At 45.9% G+C, this 22325-nt stretch overlaps 1 protein-coding gene across 1 annotated transcript in view; it reads right to left on the bottom strand.

The window, feature by feature from the left end:
* Window positions 1-83: 83 nt before the first annotated feature.
* The window catches only part of LOC144889353 (unconventional myosin-XV-like), a gene marked incomplete at its 3' end in the record, with an annotated part of 35058 nt that continues 12816 nt past the window's right edge, over window positions 84-22325 (bottom strand). The window contains exons 3-11 of the mRNA XM_078769548.1: window positions 14631-14713; window positions 14296-14359; window positions 12545-12654; window positions 11990-12064; window positions 11769-11865; window positions 11524-11627; window positions 11313-11376; window positions 428-541; window positions 84-245 (exon numbers count right to left, since the gene is read on the bottom strand). Coding sequence (XP_078625674.1) covers window positions 84-245; window positions 428-541; window positions 11313-11376; window positions 11524-11627; window positions 11769-11865; window positions 11990-12064; window positions 12545-12654; window positions 14296-14359; window positions 14631-14692 — 852 coding nt within the window. The remainder of the gene's footprint in view (window positions 246-427; window positions 542-11312; window positions 11377-11523; window positions 11628-11768; window positions 11866-11989; window positions 12065-12544; window positions 12655-14295; window positions 14360-14630; window positions 14714-22325) is intronic.

Genomic DNA, 22325 nt, shown 5'->3' with positions numbered 1-22325 from the left:
TTCTGCAATACAAGAATATCTACAGTATTAAATACGTTAGTTCCGTAACAAAACCACTCATTCAACCATTTACAGGCTCCCACCTCATAGCTGGAGAAACACACATTCCCAAGTTGGAGGATGGAGGAAAGCACCTTGAAGATAGACATCTGCTCCTCATTACTGAAACTCAACACCTCCATCGCACTCAATAACCTGCGAAAATCTTCACGGTCTTTTTTCCCTGGAATCTCACAGTTTCCACCCTGAGAAAAAGTTTTGTAGAAGCACAAAGTCAGAATGAAACTGTTATTACACGCATCACATTGAAGAGGTACAAACAAACGAATTGTGCTTTGATCAGGATTAAGAGTTCAAACTTGAAAACAATAAAACCATGACATGTGGTGTAATTTATTCAGCTAATACACTTGAAGGCCTTGTGCACCTGATTCAAGTAAAAGTAAGTCTCTGCATCTTGCAGGAAGAGCCGCTCCTTCTGTTGTGGGGACAACCCAGCTAACAGTTCGTAGAAAATGTGATAATTCCTCTCATTTTTGGTCTGGAAATACATAAAGAACGCAGTCAACATTGTATATACATGAGTAAAAAAATATATGGTTTCCTTCAGTAATAGAAGTAGAACATTGCTTCAAAAGGGGACCAAAAAAACAACAACAACCACGGTCCCCGAAAAAGGCCAACCCCCGTCTTGCGGGGAAAAATGGCCTCTAAAGGTGGTTCTTCAGTAATAGAAGATCCATCTTAACGGGATCAATGGAGGTTGTGAAAGCGAGGGTGTTTGTGATCATCACCATGCTGCACCACAAGTGTTTTGTTATCATTTTAGGATCATGTTTACTGGACAAATGAAAAACTGAACCCGGGCGGTGTATAGGCAACAGACCGCTTCCTCAATCACTCCTGAATTTTTTTTTCTTTGCTGTTAAAATATATATAACCTCCCATGTTGAGCTCTTTCAACCAGCGCAAGAATAAAAGGCTTCCTTTTTCGCTTCATTTTGTATCGTGGTATTAGCACGGGCTTCCGCTCCTACTACTACTACGACTACTACTCCTACTTCTTTAATGGCCGCAATCATTTCCACCTCCTTGTGATTTTGACTGGGGAAGATGTTCGACGCAAGTCTTTCAACAATCAGCTGGCCAAGATACGCCATAGGACCTTTAACATTCTTCCTACAACTAATTTAGCCTGGTGTTGGCTTAGCGGTTAGGGTGCCGGCTTGGGATCCTAGGATCCTGGGTTCGAATCCCGGTCCTTAGCGGTTAGGGTGCCGGCTTGGGATCCTAGGATCCTGGGTTCGAATCCCGGTCGATCGCTGAATTAACACCAGGGGGGTTGACTCAGCCTGTCATCCTTCCGAGGTCGGCAAATTGAGTACCAGCTTGCTGGGATGAATGATCCCGGTGTGTACCCCGATTTAGAATAGGTACACCGTATCCCTGCGCATCGTAAGAGGCGACCAAGGGTTGGCGTCAGGAAGGGCATCCGGCCATAAAAACATTGCCTCAAGCAGGGAACCATGATTGTCATGGGGCCCGCAAGGCTAACCCCTGCTCTAGCAGGGAAAATGGCCTTAAAACGATCATTCATTCATTCATTCATTCTACAACTAATACGAACAGACGGGACATGCAGCTTTGCGTCCATCATGCGAAGCACTAGTGGAAGAGTTTATAGTCGGCTTGGAAATCGAATCTACACTACACAGCTCAAATGTTCACGTGACATTTTCTGTGCCATCTTGTGGCACGCAAACAATGACCTTTTCCACTATTGTTGTACAAATAGATTTCATCTCTTGGGGTTAAGTTCTACAATATATTCTGGGAACACTTCAACAAGCAACATTCAAACCCTGGAGGCAGGGATATAAATTTGAGTGGGGGAATCACATTACAATGTGGTTGTTTGTTGACTGGACTTGAAAGACTTGAAAGTCCAGCACAGGATAATTTGGAGACTTGAAATTACTCCCTTTTTACCAAAGCCAAGTGCATGGCAACTGATATTCAGATAATGGCCTAAAAGACAATTGGTGGAATGTTCTGCATTGTACTTTTTTTTTCAAGGGTAGTCGAGTTACCTTCTACTCCACCCTGTATAACCACGTCACTCCTCGTTATATGTTTATCTTCAACAAAAGGCTCTTCAAACAGAAGATCTGAGAGGAAAATGCATCGACAAAGGAGTTGGCCCACCCTTTCCCAAAAGGGGCATTTGAGTGACCTTACTCTATAGATGGGTGTCCGATTCATGCATCTATCAATGAGCGGCACCGGACACAAGGTGGAAGTGAGCGAACAGAATGAAAGACTAAAGATAGACTAGCATGACTGAGGAAGAACCACCTTTAGAGGCCATTTTTCTCCGCAGAGCAGGGGTTGGTCTTTTTCGGGCACCGTGGTCCCCCTTGTTGAAGCAATGTTTTACGGCCGGATGCCCTTCCTGCCACCAACCCCGTTAGTCGCCTCTTGCGACACACAGAGAATTACCAGTGAGCTGGTACTCAATTTGCCGACCTCGGAAGGATGACAGGCTGAGTCAACCCCCCTGGTAGTCAGGTTCACTATGTTAACAAATAGAATTTCGTTCAAAATTTAGGGAGATTAGCAAACCTGTACATTTTTGGAATCATCAGAGCATGGAGAATCCGAAAATCAATGTTGGCATTTGCACAGACACCTGCATGGCCGCCATTTTGGATTTTCAAAATGGCCGCCATAAAATACATATTTTGCGCGATCTCGGCTTCTAGTCAACCTAGAGACTTAATTAAATATGCTAATCCTATGTTTTCTGGGTCAAGGAATCCAATAAAGACCTCAAAATAGTGCTCAGGATTATAGAAAAGCAACAAACAAAGGTAATTGAAAACCATTGTCTTTATATTTGTGATATAACTGTATTACATAATACATGATATTGCAAGTCCTTTGAAGTTATAGGTATGGGTTTATAAAGCAAGAAAGCAGCCTTGTTAGTATCAGATTGAACTACAAGTCCTATACACACGATCTACTAGGTCTACACTGTTCAGGAATATGCTCTTACAGATCTTCATCACTGTCCTGAGTGTCATCTGGAAAGTCCTAAAAGTGAAGCAAGTGTTAGGATTAGAAGTCTAATGATCCCACCAATGGTTTTCTTGACCCAGGAAACATAGGATTAGCATATTTAAATAAGATTCTAGGTTGACTAGAAGCCGATATAGCGCAAATTATGTATTTTATGGCGGCCATTTTGAAAATCCAAAATGGCGGCCATGCAGGTGTCTACGCAAATGCCAACATTAATTTTTGGATTCCTCATGCTCTGAGTATTCCAAAAATGTATAGTTTTGCTAATCTCCAAAATTTTTGAACAAAAAAACATTGTGAACCTGACTGGTGTTAATTCAGCGATCGATCGGGATTCAAAACCAGGATCCTAGGATCCCAGGCCAGCACCCAAACTGCTTAGCCAACACCAGGCTCCCATGACTGAGGAAGGGTATTCCAAGGAAAAAAAAAAAGTAAGGAATGAAAGGGAAGATGGTGAGACATCCTGGACGTGGTGAAGGGGAAAACAAGAGGGAGAACTACATCAGAGAGTTCATCTTTATCGTGTCTCCCATGTGGATCTCCTCATTGCTCCGACCCATTCCTGCTTGGATTTTCTTATTTTCAGGTTCTCTTATTTTTGCCTCTACAATTTTCCTCTTTATTGGTAGCAGCGGAACCGGAAGCAGCTTGCAATGACCTTCATTGTTTAATTTTCATCTGCAGATTTAAAAACCGCAAACAGACCATTTGACCGGCTCGGTGATGTGCCCAAGTTAATCAGCCAAGATCAATTGTCGATTACACTCGTGATGCAGCTGAACCTGAAGCAAAGACCGACACAACTCTGGAGAGCGTGACAATCGGAATGAGTCGGTTCGACTGATATTTACAGCAACTGCAATGACGTCAGTGTAGCCAGTGAGGAGATGCTTCCCTTTATTTGTAGAAACCGGAAGTTGCATGCCAAAACTGTCAATGTATTCTTTGCTGTGTTAGATTAGCAAACTTCGTTGTCAGCGGAGATTTTAAAAAACCCATGTTTTGTAGCATAAAACTTTTCTTTTTCTTTTTCTCAAGTTGTTCTACCGAGTTATTTTCCCCTGTTGGACTTGGACTGAAGCGGGGGCTTGTGGATTGGGTGTCGTCCGTCCGTGTGTGCGTGCGTCTGTCTGTGCATGCTTGCGTCCGTCCGTCCGCTGCCATATCTCGGACATGCATGGACCGATTTTGTTCAAACTTGGCACAAAGACAACACGTGATGATATACACATATATGCAGAACATTTCGTTTTGTAATCCGACCAAAGTATTATAAAAGTGTAATATTGTAATTATAGGCCAGCCCTTTAACTCCATCAGGCCAAACTACTAAAACCACGTGGTTCAGACTTATTTTATGTATTTTTATCATTGTTTATTTTCTCTATTTTGGAAACCGGAAACTGTATGCCTAGAAGCACGTGTATTTGGGTTGTTCAGCTCTCAATATACTGTGGCGGACACAAAAGCCCACTGGCGTGGTGACATCATTCCACGCACCAAGTGGGCGGTGGACACGCCCGAGGGGTAGGCGTGGCCTCATGATATACACCGGGCGACCAGCCCGGAGCATTTCAGTGTTACAGTGTAGTCTTACAATAAAGACGTTTATATGTTACCGCTTGTCCGCTTCCTCCTTGCTCACAAGCAGCGCGCGTAACGCCGCGCTTTACTGGTGACCCTCGACGTTGGATCTGCCGTAGCGATCCTTCCGAACACGACGCCATTGCAATGGCCAACGACAAGGCAATGGCGATTAAACTTCCCGAATTTTGGGAGGCCCAGGCCGAAGTCTGGTTCGTTCAAGCCGAAGCCCAATTTCAGCTTCGGCGCCTCACCAACGACGACCTGCGCTACTGCCATGTCGTCGCCTCCCTCGGGCCCGGCACGGCCGCTCGAGTTGTGTCCGTCCTTCGCCACCCACCGGACGGCCACAAGTACGAGGCACTCAAGCGGCTACTCCTAGCCACGTTCGGCCTCACGGACGACGCACGGGCCGATCGCCTCCTGGATCTCCCCGAGCTCGGTGAGACGCGCCCGTCGGTCCGAATGGACCATATGCTGTCACTGTTGGGCGACGAAGCCCCCGGTTCGCTATTCCGGGCGCTTTTCCGGCGCCAACTTCCAGCGCAGGTTCGCCTCACGTTGGCCGGGACCGAGCTAACGGAACCCCGAGCATTGGCCGCCAAGGCGGACAGGTACTTCGCCGCTTCGGACACACGGGCGAGCGTCGGCGTGGCCGTCACGGCCCTCGACGCTGATGTTCAGCAGCATGTTCCACAGCATCAGCTTCTACAGCGCGCTGATGTTCAGCAGCATGCTGATACGCACCTCGTGAACGCCGCCACGCCCAGCCCACCGCCGCGGCGAAAACCGCCACCGCGGGGAAACCCGCCAACTCCACCGGCCGGGCGGAGCCAGCCGCGCTCCTCCAGCTCCACCACCTGGTGCTGGTTCCACGCCAAGTTCGGCCACGAAGCTCGGCGGTGTCATCCGCCGTGCTCCTTCAACGGGTCGGGAAACGCCCGGGTCGGCGCTCAATAGTGGCGATGAGCGCCGGCCGTTCGAGCAGCCTGCTGTTCATAACGGACACCTTCTCCGGGCGCCGTTACCTGTGCGACACGGGAGCGCAGGTGAGTGTCATTCCCGCCGGCACGTCAGACAAGCACGCCGTGGGTGGGGGCCCCGCGCTGCTTGCCGCGAACGGGACGCCCATCCGTACGTACGGAAAACGCTGCCTCTCTCTGCGGTTTGGAGGGCAGGTTTTCCGATGGACGTTCGTCACCGCCGACGTGCCCATGGCACTGCTTGGCGCGGACTTCCTGTGCGCTAATGGGCTCCTGGTCGACGTCAAGCGCAGACGGCTTGTCCAGGCCGAGACGTTCAGCTCGCTCGCTTGTGCGTTGCCCAGCTCAACGAGCGGCTTGCCAAGCGGCTTGCCGAACGGTTCGGTTCCGGCCACATTGGTCTGTACGCTTCCGGCAGCGGACGCATTCACCCGCCTCCTCGCCGGCTTCCCGGCCCTCACGCGGCCCACCTTCTCGGCGGGGGCCGTCAAGCACGGGGTGGCCCATCACATCCCCACCGTCGGGCCACCGGTCTACGCCCGGGCACGCCGCCTCGAGCCGACGAAGCTGGCGGTGGCAAAAGCGGGGTTCGCTACCCTGGAGCGACTCGGCATCGTTCGGCGCTCAGAGAGCGCTTGGGCGTCGCCGCTGCACATCGTGCCGAAGCCCGGCGGGGGATGGCGACCGTGCGGGGACTATCGCCGTCTCAATGACGCCACGACTCCCGACCGCTACCCCGTCCCCCACATTCAGGACTTTTCCGCCCGTTTGGCGGGCAGGTCCTTCTTCTCGAAGGTGGACCTCATACGCGGCTACCATCAGGTCCCCGTCAGGCCGGAGGACGTCCCGAAGACGGCGGTCATCACGCCATTCGGACTCTTCGAGTTCCTGCGCATGCCCTTCGGTCTGAAGAATGCGGCTCAGGCGTTCCAGCGACTGATGGACAGCGTCCTGCGCGACTTGGATTTTGTCTACGTCTACCTGGACGACATCCTCGTCGCCAGCGCGTCCCGCGAAGAGCACCTACGCCACCTCCGCACGCTCTTCGAACGCCTGGGCCAGCATGGCCTGATTGTGAACCCCGCAAAGTGCCGGTTCGGCGCCGCCACAATCGATTTTCTGGGGCACCGTGTCACCAGGCACGGAGCCGTCCCCCTGCCGGCCAAGGTGGAGGCGGTGAAGGGGTTTCCGCGCCCCCGCACGATCAGAGGGCTGCAGGAGTTCCTGGGCATGGTGAACTTTTACCATCGGTTCCTGCCCCGTATCGCCCAGCTCCTGCGCCCCCTGCACGAAGCTCTCCAAGGTAAGCCGGGCAAAGGCGACGTTACCTGGACCGAGCAGATGGACACGGCGTTCACGGGCGCGAAGCTCGCCTTGGCTAACGCCACCATGCTCGCGCACCCGGCGCCCGATGCACCGATCGCCCTCACCACCGATGCCTCGGACTACGCGGTGGGCGTGGTGCACGAGCAATGGGTGCGTGGAGCTTGGCAACCGCTGGCGTTCTTTAGCCGGCAGCTTCGCCCGCCCGAACGCCGTTACAGTACCTTCGACCGCGAGTTGCTCGGACTTCACTTGGCGGTCAGGCACTTCCGCCATCTGCTCAAGGGCCGGGCGCTCACTGCCTTCGTCGACCACAAGCCACTGATCTTCGCGATGGGCAAGGTCACCGAGCCGTGGTCGGCCCGGCAGCAGCGTCACCTCTCGGCCGTGTCCGAGTACACGACGGACATCCAGCACGTCGCGGGGAAGGACAACCCGGTGGCGGATTGCCTTTCCCGGGCCGTCGCCCACGCAGTCCACCTCGGCATCGACTATGCCCGGATGGCAGCGGACCAGGCCGCTGACCCCGACGTCCAGGCCTTGCGGACCGCCGTCACGGGCCTCCACGTCACCGAGGTGCCATTCGACGGCGCGGGCGTGGCCCTCTTGTGCGACGTCTCCCTCGGGCGTCCTCGCCCCATCGTGCCCGCGGGCTGGCAGCGCCAGGTGTTTGACGCCATCCACGGCCTGTCCCACCCGGGCGCGAGGGCCTCCCAAAGGCTGATCGCCGACAAGTTCGTCTGGCATGGCCTCCGGAAGGCCGTCCGCGGCTGGGCCAGGACGTGCCTCGCGTGCCAGCGCGCCAAGGTGCACCGGCACACCCAGGCCCCGTTGGCCCCGTTCACGGTGCCGGAACGCCGGTTTGACCACGTCCACGTGGACCTGGTGGGACCTCTGCCCCCCTCGCGGGGTTTCACCTACGTCCTCACCATGGTGGACCGCACCACCCGGTGGCCGGAGGCCGTGCCCTTGGCGTCGACAACGGCGGCCGATGTCGCGCAGGCTTTCATCGCCACCTGGGTCGCCCGGTTCGGCGCCCCCTCAGACATCTCATCCGACCGCGGCCCCCAGTTCACCTCGGAGCTCTGGGGGGCGGTTGCGCAGGGGCTCGGGGTCCGGCTGCACCGAACCACGGCCTACCACCCCCAGGCTAACGGCCTGTGTGAGCGATTTCACCGCTCATTGAAGGCCTCGCTCCGGGCCACCCTCCGCGACGGCGGCTGGGTCGACAGGCTCCCCTGGGTCCTGCTGGGCCTCCGGACGGCGCCCAAGGAGGACCTGCGCGCATCCGCGGCGGAGTTGGTCTTCGGGCAACCGCTGCGGGTGCCGGGCGAGTTCCTCCCCGACTCCACAGCACCATGGTCCGCGGCACAGCAGCGCTCCGCTCTGCAAGAGACCGCCCAGAGGTTCGCCCCGGTGCCAACGGCATGCCACGGGCACCCACCGACGCACGTCGCCCCGGAGCTTCGCACGGCGGAGTACGTCTTTGTCCGCCACGATGCCCATCGGACACCACTGCGGCCCCCGTACGACGGGCCTTTCCGCGTGCTGGAGACCGGGGTGAAGCACTTCACCCTGGACATCGGCGGTACTCCTGACCGCGTTTCGGTAGACCGCCTCAAGCCGGCCCACCTCGATGTGGACCATCCACCGCCAGTGGCCTGACCCCCACGTCGGGGCCGCCCTCCTGCGGGCGGACCCCCGGCACCGCCCAGCCCCGCCGCCACGCCGCCCCCCGGTCCTGCACCCATCCCAGGGGCAGCCAGGGGCATCCCACCTGGCATCCCTGCACCCCGGACGCCGCCGATCGCCAGGGGGCGCTTCGGCCGGGTCATTCGTCTGCCCCGCAAACTGGCCCTCCAGGTGCGCGGGAATTCTGGGGGGGCGCGTGTGGCGGACACAAAAGCCCACTGGCGTGGTGACATCATTCCACGCACCAAGTGGGCGGTGGCCACGCCCGAGGGGTAGGCGTGGCCTCATGATATACACCGGGCGACCAGCCCGGAGCATTTCAGTGTTACAGTGTAGTCTTACAATAAAGACGTTTATATGTTACCGCTTGTCCGCTTCCTCCTTGCTCACAAGCAGCGCGCGTAACGCCGCGCTTTAATACGGTGATTATCGAACCCTTTATCACCTATTGCTGTTACAAATTTCTTGTTAAATGTTAAATGAGTTTTTCATGAATATTAGTAGCTGTTAATGAAGTTTAATGACGCTTTATTTATTGTATTTGGTGCAACCACGTCATCGTAAAAATGTAATGGCCTGCGGCCTGCTCGGCCTATGGCCTGCTCAGTCTGCGGCCTGCTCGGCCTATGGCCTGCTCAGCCTGCGGCCTGCTCGGCCTATGACCTGCTCACCCTGCGGCCTGCTCGGCCTATGGCTTGTTCGGCCTGTGGCCTGCTCAGTCTGCGGCCTGCTCGGCCTATGGCCTGCTCAGCCTGCGGCCTGCTCGTCCTATGGCCTGCTCAGTCTGTGGCCTGCTCGGCCGATGGCCTGCTCAGTCTGCGGCCTGCTCGGCCTATGGCCTGCTCAGTCTACGGCCTGCTCGGCCTATGGCCTGCTCAGTCTGCGGCCTGCTCGGCCTATGGCCTGCTCAGTCTGCGGCCTGCTCGGCCTATGGCCTGCTCAGTCTATGGCCTGCTCGGCCTATGGCCTGCTCAGCCTGCGGCCTGCTCGGCCTATGGCCTGCTCAGCCTGCGGTCTGCTTGGCCTATGGCCTGCTCAGCCTGCGGTCTGCTCGGCCTATGGCCTGCTAGGCCTGCAGCTTGCTCGGCCTATGGCCTGCTCAGCCTGCGGTCTGCTCGGCCTATGGCCTGCTAGGCCTGCAGCCTGCTCGGCCTATGGCCTGCTCAGCCTGCGGCCTGCTCGATAAATGTATATACAGCGTGCTGGATAAATGTGCGTGGTAATGTAACTCCATGACTATTGAGATATGTTGATTTAAACATCGTTTAGACATGTTCAGACTTAAATGCTGATGTCGAACTGTCACGTTAGGCAGTAATTATTACAGAAGTAAGGTAATACATTCACAATGGTGGAAACACGTAGTAATGGCGGCAGGCGTAGATACCATTCTCGGTTGTGCTCAGATTCCCAGGCTCTTGGCAAAGTCGCAACGTTTATTGATGACAGTATTGGAGACGATGGACTTGTGCCTTAAAACGGGTGTGTGTGTGTGTGTGTGTGTGTACGCGCGCGCGCGCGCGCGTGTGTGTGTGTGTGTGTGTGTGTGTGTGTGTGTGTGTATGTGTGTGTGTGTGTGTGTGGCCGGTATAATTTGATATAGTACATAAACACTGCATAATGGATTTTTACCTCCGCCATCGAAGGTGGATGGAGGTTATGTTTTCACACCTGTCTCTGTCTGTCTGTCTGTTTGTCTGTCTGTTTGTGAACAAGATATCTCGAAAAGTTGTGGACGGATTCGGACGAAATTTGGCAGCGATGTAGCGTATGTGACAAGAACGAAATGATTAGATTGTGGTGAAGATCCGGATTCGGATCCGGCTACTAGAATTTTTAAAGTGATTCTTCACCATTGAGAGGTAGGGCCAAAAACGATACATAGCAGGATATCTCAAGAATTTATGGACGGATTTGGACAAAACTTGGTGGAGAGGTTGGGTGTCTGACAAGGACTATTCGATTCGAGTTTGGAGAAGATCTGAGTATGGATTCGGATATGAGAATTGTTTAATTTTAAGTGATTCTTCACCATTGAGAGATCGGGCGAAACGCGATATATAACATGGTATTAAAAAAAAGTTGTGGACGAGTTATGACTGAACTTGGTGGACGAGTTGGTTTGGTGACAAGAACAAGCCGGTAAGACTTTGGTTCAGGTCCGAATCCAGATCCGGCCTATTATTGGGATACAAAACAAACTATTCAGCCTGGCGGAGTTTTTCCCTCTACCGAGTGCCCTTCTAGTTTTATTTATTTGTTCATTAAATGGTTTTAATTGCAAGACATTTACATTTGCGTACCTGTTATTAGTGAATTGTTGATTGTTGTGAAGTTGTTGAGTAAACTTTGTTGATGTTTTCTTTACTCACTTGCTGTGTATTATCTCCCATAAACATATCTAGCACATTGTAATGTTAAACCAGCATCATCAGATAGCTCATACATGTCATATCGCACCTGTTGTCTTGACTAGTTGGCATTACTGGTGAACTTCCTATTGTCCTATCTCAAATATGTACTTTTTGTAATTAATTACTTAATTACAAATATGTAATTACTCAATTGGACCCACCATTTCTGTGCCAGTTGATACCCTTTGCCATCGGTCACATAAGGTACTAAAAGGAACTACTGACATACCTGGAAAACAATCCTGGACTTTTCCAACAGGTACTGTGAGGTTGAGGCACCGGTAATGACACCACTGCATGCCAGAACAACATTATGCTCCATGATCAATGATGACAATAACTATAATAGTAATTATTATTACGAGTAGGTTAATAATTTTTTTGCAGTCGTAATATAATATAAATATTTGGCATAAAATGATTGCAATGAATTCACTTACTTCTCGAGGAAGAGTTCCACATATTTACCGAAACGACTAGAATTGTCGTTGTGCATCGTCTTGGCATTCCCAAATGACTCCAGCAGAGGTGAGGCCTCAAGAATCTGTAAGCATAAGGAATTTTCAGTATAACTGGTCATGGAAGAAAACATGCATTTAACACTTTCATTCCACTCGGTGTTGATAACACGACTACAAAGTTGTAAAATATTAAAGGATGCTTCATATTTTTCAAGAATATCTACCGGTTGGGTGATGTGGTGGTTTTGCGTTCCTCCAATGGCTGCCATATAACGCAGCATCAGCTTGGTGGCCTCAGTTTTTCCTGAGCCACTTTCACCACTGCCACCACATATGTGGTTACCATTATCGGTCAAACAGAAACAAGCACTTTGTATTTCAAGTTAACTGCCGAAAGTCACTTTAGGCCTATGTACTGTACCGTCTCTGCATAGATGTAACACACCTGATGAGGATGCACTGATTTTCTTTGAAATCCTTGAGTTTGATGCAGGCTGCATTGGCCAAAGCAAACAGGTGCCTAGCATACAAACAGTTACCTGTCACTTGTGTATGTGTGTGTGTATATATATATATATATATATATATATATATATATATACAGTATATATATATTTAAATATACTGTATATATATATATATACAGTATATTTCCTATAAAAAGAAAGTACAATTTTTAAGTTTAAAAAATGTAAAAAAAATGTAAAATGTAAGTAAAATTTTTTCCCTTTTTTTAAAAAAGGATTCTTACTGTTGGAGATCACAAGGCAGTTTACGCCACAATTTGCAAACAGTTACCTGTCACTTGTGTATGTGTGTATATATATACAGTATATATATATACAGTATATTTCCTATAAAAATGAAATAAAATTTTTAAGGTTAAAAATGTTTTAAAAAAATATTTAAATTACGGTCTTTTTTACATCTTTTTTTTTTTTTTAAGGATTCTTACTGCTGGAAATCACAAGGCAGTTTACGCCACAAATTTCAAACTTACGGAGGATTACAGATAATATCTTTTCCACGGTATTGCAGGACGCTTTCTGTGCCGTAGAGGTCAAACATCTGATACGGGTTCACCGATATCAAAATGGTGCCGATGTACGTCTGCAAGAAGAAAGTAGACAGGGAGAAATCGAACATTCATTCCATGTATCGTGGCCTGATATGATGATACAAACACTGAATTTAATGAACTATTGAAAACTTGTTAGTTTTGATATTGTGAGATTGAAACACACATTACTTTGTATGTTGTTGGTTTAGAAAAAAAAAAGCAGACAAGAGGTTAAGGGAAAGATGGAGCGAAGAACTTCAGAGTAAAATATATTCGAAAGAATATGAATAATAAGTTGAAAATTCTCAAATATTCAATTGTTTAATGTTTTTAATTATTAATTATTTTAAATATTAATTATTTAAATATTCAATATGTTGACAAACTTTCATTTACTCCAGGTGAGCTCAATCGAGCAGCTTATACATGAGTATGGGTTTGCTTTTACAGCTCGTAATATGATGGAGATAGTTTGAATGGATGGTACAGTGGTACAGTACTACAGTGGTACAGCTTTGAGCTCTCTAGTCTAGTTTGATTGGATGGTACAGTGGTACAGCCTTTGAACTCTCTGGTCTGAGTTTTGTTTTTGACCCAACATTAAACTGTCAGACTGGTGGTTCTCAGGCCAGGCTTTGTTTGCATCAACATTGAGCAGTCTATACTGGATGACACATTAAGATGGGAATTTTTTTTTCTAGCATTGACTGGTAGATGTTATTGGTAGATGTTAAACAGGCCTCAATGCATATTGCGAGAGTAGCTAAGGTATCGTCAGCATCCTGAACAAATTACAAATTCCTGTCCTGATTACTGCTGGAAAGGCATTGGCAAACCACCTAGTGTGATCTTACGAAGATTCTTCAGCAGCACAGCCTACCCGTGGGTAGACCACCGGTGACGTACGGATGGATCATGGAAATAAAAACCTTGCATTAAATGAATTGCCTTTCTTTAAGAGAGAGAGAGAGAGAAAGAGAGAAAGAAAGAAACAGAAAGCGAGAAAGAAATATGACCGAGTTATTGGTGGAAATCCACAGTAAATCAAAAAAGAAACTCAACACACTTGAAAGAAATGAAACTTGATACATATGAGTTATGGCCATTATCAAATGTTACACTTTACATCATAACATGACAAAACTAGCTTGTCACTCAAAAAGCACATGGTCTCACCTCGCACGCTCATTCTGAACAAAAATACCATCGTTAACCGAACACGTGACTATTATGGCCCATATACCCGCATCATCCATACACCCTATTATGTCACATGCATTGCCATTATTATATCCCTAGCTTTAACGATTACTGATTGTTTTTATTAGGATATTTAACGACCACTTTTGTGCACATGCAGCCTAAATTGTGTCAATGAAGATGAATATGAAAAACAATTCAACCTACATTCCCCATGGCTGGTCAATCGTACATCTGAAGTTTTGCATCGATATGTTAAGTGGTTCTGGAGAAGAACATCTTTGACTTTTCTATGTGACTTTTCTATTCGCCAACAGACCATGTAACTGATGAAGCAAAAAGTTAATGGACGACCGCATGGCCGGACAGACATCCGGACATCACAACCCATTTTATAAGTTCATCTCTTTGTGAATCGAGATGAGATGACCTAAAGAAAGATTTTTAAAATCTGAAGATAGAAGTAGTGTACCAACCCTATATTTACTTACGTAAATAATTCCATGGTCATAGCGTGTCTTGAGGTTCATGAGGACTGCCCCTTCATGCAAATCCCTGCAGACATGATTGTTGTTCAGTTTACAATATATTGGAAACCAAAACCTTCCAATCCTTCTCTCAAACACAGCATTCTAAACACCAAAAGTAGTCCTTCCTGTTATATGTCTCAATAATTACATTTCCATATAACAACTTTGATAACATGATAAAATAGTCCCACTGATTCATTAAAAAGGAGGCAACCTTCTCGCATGTCATTTCAATATGTAAGCAGGTGCATCTGTGATCTAAGGCATAAATTGTGGTGATTTGGGTGCTGACTTACGTGAGTTGTGTCATATCATCCACTCCAACCTCATCCAAAGATTTGCAGTTCCACAAAGCCATGCTGTCTGTGACTGGGTACAACTGAGGAGGTAGTGGGAAAATCATTACCATATGTATGTCCATAAGTCCTCCCAACACTCAAGGCCTATAAAAGCTTTTCAGCATGTATAACAATAATGTTGAGCAGAGGGCGGGTCAATACTTGGTTAGAAGGCCTTGACCAGCCTTGACCTTTTGTATTCACAAGGTAATAGGACTTTTGGACTACTTTCTAGGAGAGGGACACTCCGAAAAAGAGGACCCTCCAGAGAGGTACAATGAAAAAAGAGGACACTCCAGAGTGGGACACTGAAAAAAAAGAGGACTTTCTGGAGAGGGGAACTCTGAAAAAGAGGACACTCTGGAGAGGATCACTCCAAAGAGAGACACTCCGAAGAACTCCAAAGAGGGACACTGATAAAAAGAGGTCATTCTGGCGAGGGACACTCCAAAAAAGAGGACAGTTTTTTCAAGAGTTTCCTTTATGTATTGAGCAAACGCATTGGCAATCCCATTGGTGTGTTCCAGACCTCCCTTAATTTTGACTGCAAACCGCCATTCGTCCAGTCAAAATACTGAATTATTACTGAAATATTTTGCTTGTCCGAGTCCACCTGAGATTGTAAATCAAGAGCACCTTTATTTGCCACAGAGACATACGTACCAGCTATACATACCAAGTACCCAGGTTCCAATTCTTCTCGACCACTTCAAGAAATGGGAATTTTGTCTTTCGTTCTGCAGTGAATTTACACTTTCGTTTTGGTGTTGTGTTTGGGCGTAACAAAATAAAATATCAAATATCAAATAAAGAGCTCTTGAAAAAAATCGAGCAAGTATGTACGGTACGGACTCAGAAAAGAGACATTGAAGAAAGACACTGAATCGCGGACTGAGCACGCCACTGGACTCTCTCTCGCTCTCTCTCATTGTGAAGTTGTACAGGAAGTAGACATGCAAGAGTCCATGTTTGAACATGTCCATTACGCCATGACAGAGTAGTACAGATTGGTACTAAATTGTCCTAGTCCAAACATTACACAACCGCATTTTATCACTAAGAAAATGTACAAAAATGGTTTAACCATTTAAATAAGGAAAAGAAAGTATCCCAAATCTTAAAATGTATCCCTTTGAAAATGCAAAAGCAAAAAGATGGGAAAATCCCGGACATTTTTAGATATCGAAAAAACCCGCTTGACAGAGATTTAAGGACCGAAAAGGAGACATGTCTGGGAAAACCGCACATATGCTAACCCTATAAAGCAATATGTCGATCATTGAACTATCAACTTGTAGATATCCTGAATTAGTGGCTAGCGTATTAGATGTTATTTTGAAGCTGTTTTCACTTTTTCCAACATTTCAGGACCAAATGTCTGTAATGTAACAATTAATCAACAACTTGAGGCCTACATCAATAGCTTGAAGCCTACACCAATAGCTTGAGGCCTACACCAATAGCTTGAGGCCTATACCAATGCCCATATGGCATATCCAATTGTGATGCCATATTTGATGATGGTGGTATTATGAGCTATATCCAAAATTTATATTGTAGAAAAAGTTATATTATCTGTCTCAGTTGCTAATCTCATGCAGCACCAGCAAAAACAGAAATAGCAACAGTAAACGATCTTATATGAACTAGTACAAAACAAATACATTTCAAAACACAGCATGATGCATTCAAGGTTTTTGTTATCCCACATTACCTTCTTGTTTAAATATTTCTCATAAAGATCATCCTCTCTCTCCCAACTTTCTTCCTGCTTCCTTAAGCCACCAGCAGATAAAGCCCAGGATGTTTTGGGGTCTCGGTACATGGTCCATTTAGTCAAGTTGGTCACCGTGGTAATGGGAAGAAAGTCATCCTGCAACGCGTTTAGCTCAACTCTCCTGTATTCAGGCATGTGAGACCAATGGCAAGGAACCTTGGCTTTCCGCCGTGGCTGTAGCTTGTCCGGTGTACAAATAGTCTGGTGCATCCTTGGGAGCACAACGGCAAACCGACTTTCAGTGCCCATTTGTTCCTTATCAAGTGAACTGCCATGTTGTTCTCTGTTAATCCAGTGCTGTTGGCGGCTCGTCAAGCAATGGACCATTACATCCATGTTCTTCCTGTGAGCTCTATCTGTTGAGGCATCATTTTGTCCCATCTGCCCCACTCTCATTTTGGTCCAGGGAGTGCTGGCTCTACCCTTCTGCTTTGTTGCTGGTATTTGCATCGCCGATTCACATCCTTCAGGTTTCGATCTACTGTCCAACGTCCGTCCTCTTACCGCAGGTGAGAGATTTAAGACGGACTCATTTAATCTTTTGTTTTTTTTCATGTTCAGAGTCACGTGTTCCTCAGTCTTAGGTGGCCTTGTTTTCTGAAACAATCTACTTGTAAATTTTAGAGGCTTCCAAAAGCTCTTTTCAGCCATTTCAGTTTCAATGGCCCTTTCTTCACATTCTTCCCTTTCTGCTGACTGATTATGCCTTTTTGAGATCTTGAAACATTTTTGATCAATCACTTGTAGGGTTCTGGAGAGCTTGTCAACATCCATGTGTGCTTTTGATTTCCCAGAAACTTTATTTGTCAAAAATCCCATAACCGAAGTCTTGTTTGCCAGCCGGCCTTGCATTCTCTGGCGTTGTTCTGATGTTTGGCCTCCAACTATTAGGCCTGCTGTTTTGGCTCGATAAGCGAACTTCCCTTGTTTGTTTCTCCCCACGCCGACATCCTCAGTTGATACTTCTTCTCCTGTCATTGTTATCACATGCTGCGCTGTCCTCACTTTGTGAGAAAACATCCCAACACCATCTTTTTTCCATTGCACAGCATCGTGTTTTGTTTTCTGCGTGGGTTTGAAAACTTGCGCTGATTGATCACAAGCAGCCATATTGACTATTGGCCTGTATTTACCATGAGAACAATCCTCTTCACTTTCCAACAAGGTTCCTTCCTGTAGTTCCTCAGGGTCTTCCTTCTTCCAAGTGGTAGTCAGTACCTGGGCAGCAGCTACTCTTGCTGCAAATCTTCGGGGCATGATCTTATTTTCAGGAACTTTGCTTGAAGTTTTCTCTTTCGCTCCTGTGATACTTTCCTCCGAATTCTTATTATTATGCGGACTAAACGTTGCCTTTTGCTGAAAGGGTGTCAAGAAACGAAACATCCGAAGTAAAGGGTTAACCTTTGTGTATTCTTCAGATTTCTTAGCGCCATCTTGTCTCTTTTGCATCGTCTCACTTGCATCGCAAGACTTATCGAAATTTATAGTGACAGAAGAATACATTTCCTTCTTGGGCTCATCTTGCTCTGAAAAACTTTGACTGCTCGATTCTGAATCTACGGACTCGTTCTTTAGCGGTTCCTTGTGAATCATCTCGTCTTCTGAGGTGTCTATCAGGGAACCCTCGGAATCCTCATCATGATCATGAATGGATGGTTTTTCAGTCTCATCTAAAGAACTGCTATCTCCTTCACTTTCCTCGATGGAGGCTTTAGCAACAGCTTTCTTTTCAAATCTGCTTTCAGTTTGTTTCATTTGAGGATTTCCTTTTGATCGATCATCTGCACAATAATTTCTTGTTGCTTTCAGTCCAGCCAGCGTTCCCTTTGGTCCACTTTTCAATGCAACTGTTTCCATAGGTACTCTTCCTGCCATCGGCAATTCTTCTGCCATGTTTTTTGGTTTATTGGAAGTTGACTTCAGTCCTCCTTTACACTGCGGTATGGCATCTCCTTTTCCACATTTCTTTTCAGCTTTGCTTCTTTCGTTCACTCTTTGGCAATCATTGCTACATGATGGAATGTGTTTCTTCCGTGTGGCTTTTTTTGCACGTGCCTTCCCTGGCATGTTGCAACTGATTATACCTTCAAATTCAAATACTCTATAAGACTATCCTCAAAGTTTAACAGTTGCTTGTAGTAGATAGATTTGAGACAGGCAAAGTCAAAACATTATCGTTGACCGAGCAGCAGCGTTTTGCGGAGACCAGTGGCATTCTCAGAATTGATTCATCTACGGAAACAGTAGTTTTTTTTCCCTTCAAGAAGTCACTGCACCATACCTTTGTTGACCGGCAGCACTTGCATTAAGAAGGCACTTATTATTTGCAGCAGAAGGTAAACTGAATTGCATCCAAAGACATTTCGAAAAATATTCCAATTCCAATTGATCCCAAGCTGCGTGGCTCAAACGCAACAACAGATCCAAACCAGCAGCAAGAAGTTTGTCTTGTTCTCATTTCCGATCCACAAGGTCGAGGCGATTGCTAAGTCACGTAGTCACCAAAGTATCAAACTTCAATGCAACTGCCCAACAACGGCAAGGATATTCCAGTCCAAAATGATGAACGGTGTCCAGAGAAGTTAGCGAATCTCTCTCTGAGATATGTGAATACTTTTTTGCTTAGGAGACGATTTTTTTTAGCTATGTAAAATTCCTTCTCAAAGGCTACTCGGCAGCATTTGATGCAAGGCCTTGCTCATTCTCCCGACTCCTTGAACATACACTCTCAAATGCTTTTCCTCGTAACTTGATCTCTCTGATTGTCCCTCCGCATGAATAATAGAATGCCCGAGTGGTGAGGCTAGCAAGCAAAGCAAGAACCGAAATTAAATTCCAATATTGGATAACCTCTTGAAGACAATATTAATCGACAAACTTGTTGTTTGAACGCCTTTCAAAATTAATCAAATTTGATAACCTCAGGAAAATAAATGAAAACATACAATTCAAAAAAATATATTGATATCGAAACATTAATTTGCTGGAAGCTCAAAGATAGTCATTGTGGTAATGGTAAAAACTCATCTAGTTTTTGGGGTTTAAAATGTACATTGGGTTGGTGACCAAAATAAAATTGGGCTAAAAATGTCAAAAATAAAAGTTACATTGTTTCGTTAAAAATAAGTGGACACAAAATAAATAAATAAATAAATATAATAAATAGATAAATAAAAAATGAGATAAATGAGTGGAAATATATATTTCAAAATCGAAATGGTGAAAATGGTTGTCTTGGGTCTTAGGACAATGTAAAAAAAAAGAAAAAAAACTTTAATTAATTACTTTGAACTAGTATATGCACTACCTATGGAAGCGGCAGGAAAGGTCATGTAATTATCAGGAAGGTTATCCTCTGTGAGATATATAGGTTACCGTAGATCTACGCTCAGGGCTGTTCGTCTGTGGTGGATGCGATAAGCATAGATTGCCTCACACATGTCGGGATTCCTCCAAATTTCTTTCAGTTAAGTGTTAGACAGTATTAGCGACTGTTTCAAAAGGTAATCATATGTGTTTGTGGTTTATAATATTTTTTACCTCTGCTAGAGGCCGTTGCTCCCATGAAAACGGTACAATAAGCTGTTTATACACGTTAACACGGCGTTTGTTCAAGGAGGAAACACCTTGTGGAGGTTGGATATTATTAGTATTAATATTGTTTTGTAATAACATGAATATTATGCTATTATATTTAGTGTTGCTATTGCTTTTGTTATTAGAAGCGGCCTTGGAAAAACGCCACGATAAAGCTATCTTTACACAGATATACACCTCAACACACAATCCTCTTGGTGGGGAAACCCCCCTCAGGGAGAAGGGGAAGTTAAATCGCTATAACCTCCATCGTGTGACCCTTGGTACTCCTGTCACGTTTGGTTGTGATTAGATAATGACTGAATGTATCTCGGTCCAAAAAATCAGTCAGACAGACAGACACCAAATTGCATATTTTAGTATGATGACTTTTCATGTCAAGCCGGGCTGGCAGGATACCCTAAGTGTACACACACTCACTCACCTCTGAGCTGTCTGGCCTAGGTTTGAATCTCAGCCCAGATATTTAACTGTCAATATTTAACTGTCACCTTGACGTTTCACTGGCAGGTGGACATAGCAGTGTGTGCGTCGTCCACCCGGAAGGACATTTGAGAATTTTTTACCGGGCACCTTGGCCAAATTCCAACTTCCTGCCCAAATATGCAAGGGTATGGCATCAGCTGCACAAAGCTGCACCTCAATAAAATATCAAATAAGTGGCTGATTCAGAATTTAATCCCAGTCCAAAATGCAGTGGCTAACAACATGCTAAGCCAGGTACCTAATGATCACCTTGGTGTAAGAATACAGCACAATGATTTTATCTAGAGACAGCGGTTTCTGAATGTTTGTGAATTTGGAAAATGAAGAGACAGCTAGAATACTAATTTTTAGTGGAAAGAAACTTCCAAATTTTTAGTGTAAACAAAAAAATTTGTGACATTGTCTTGTTGTACACCGCTCCTTTCCTATTCCATTTCCAGGCGCTGCATGACGTCATTGCCGGGCCCCCGACGCGCGCCGAAAGGGAGTACTCAGTTTTCACTCCGGTTTCTTTCTTTCTTGTTACTTGCAAAATTGAAGATTTTTCAAGTATATTGGTTGCATTTGTTATTCTTTCTTTGTTTTTCATTCGCCTACAGGTCACAATTCTAAACCAATCATCATGAAACTTCACCAAGTTGTAAAAGTCATCACAATTGAGAAGCTTATTGGTTTTAAGGTCAAAGGTCAAAGGTCATCTGGAGGTCAAATTTCTAAAATCGCCATTTTAAATCGGATTGACTTAAAAATTGAAAAGCGTTTGTATATTGAGTCACTGAATTGGGAAACGTACTATTTTTGAGGTCAAAGGTCAACTCAAGGTCAAACTTCCAAAATCATGAATTTTCATCTGAAAAACCGTCAATTTTCATCCGATTGACTTGAAAATTTAACAAAATTTGCATAGCGCCTCAGTGAATTGGGAAACCAACTATTTTTGAGGTCAAAAGGTCAAAGGTCAACCAAAGGGTAAACTTCTAAAATCAGCAATTTTCATATGAAAAACCGTCAATTTTCATCCGATTAAATTGAAAAATTGAACAGCATTTGCACATTGATCCACTAAATAGGGAAACCAACTATTTTTGAGGTCAAAAGGTCAACTCAAGGTCAAACTTCCAAATCATCAATTTTCATTTGAAAAATCATAAATTTTCATTCAATTGAATTGAAAATTTAACAGCATTTGCATAGCGCCTCACTGAATTGGAAAACCAACTGTTTTTGTGGTCAAAGGTCAATTCAAGGTGATACTTCTAAAATCATCAATTTTCATTTCAAAAATAGTCACTTTTCATCCTATTAACCCAAGCTTTGATCGAGATCGTCAATTTTAATCTGGATGAAATGGACAATTTGATGGATCAATGGTATCCTTTGGAGGGGGGGGGGGGGGTTGATTTTGCAAGTATCGTGCTCTGCATAACGTCTTCTTGTTTGTTTGTTTTCTTGTTTGTCCGGGCAATATCTCAGCCATCCTTTGAGCTAGGAAGCTGAAATGTTGGCACAATACTGAGCACCTGCTTTGGCAGAAACGATGTTTTTAATTTTTTTATTAATCAAGGAATTGATTAATTATTTAATTATTATCGAATTATTAAGTACTTATTTATTTTCTTTCTCATCTGGGCAATATCTCAGGCATCTTTTGAGTTAGGAAGCTGATATTTGGCCATGACAATGACCAAGTGATTTGGCTGTAAAGGGTATTTTTGATTCATTGATTAATCAATTAATTGATTTTTTTATTACTTACTTATTTGATTAATTTTCAAAAAGTTACAGATTCATAT

This window comes from Myxine glutinosa, unplaced genomic scaffold (assembly GCF_964187855.1).
Source record: "Myxine glutinosa unplaced genomic scaffold, kmMyxGlut1.1 SCAFFOLD_3035, whole genome shotgun sequence".
Lineage (NCBI taxonomy): Eukaryota > Metazoa > Chordata > Myxini > Myxiniformes > Myxinidae > Myxine > Myxine glutinosa.
This window is presented reverse-complemented; position numbering and strand designations above follow the sequence as displayed.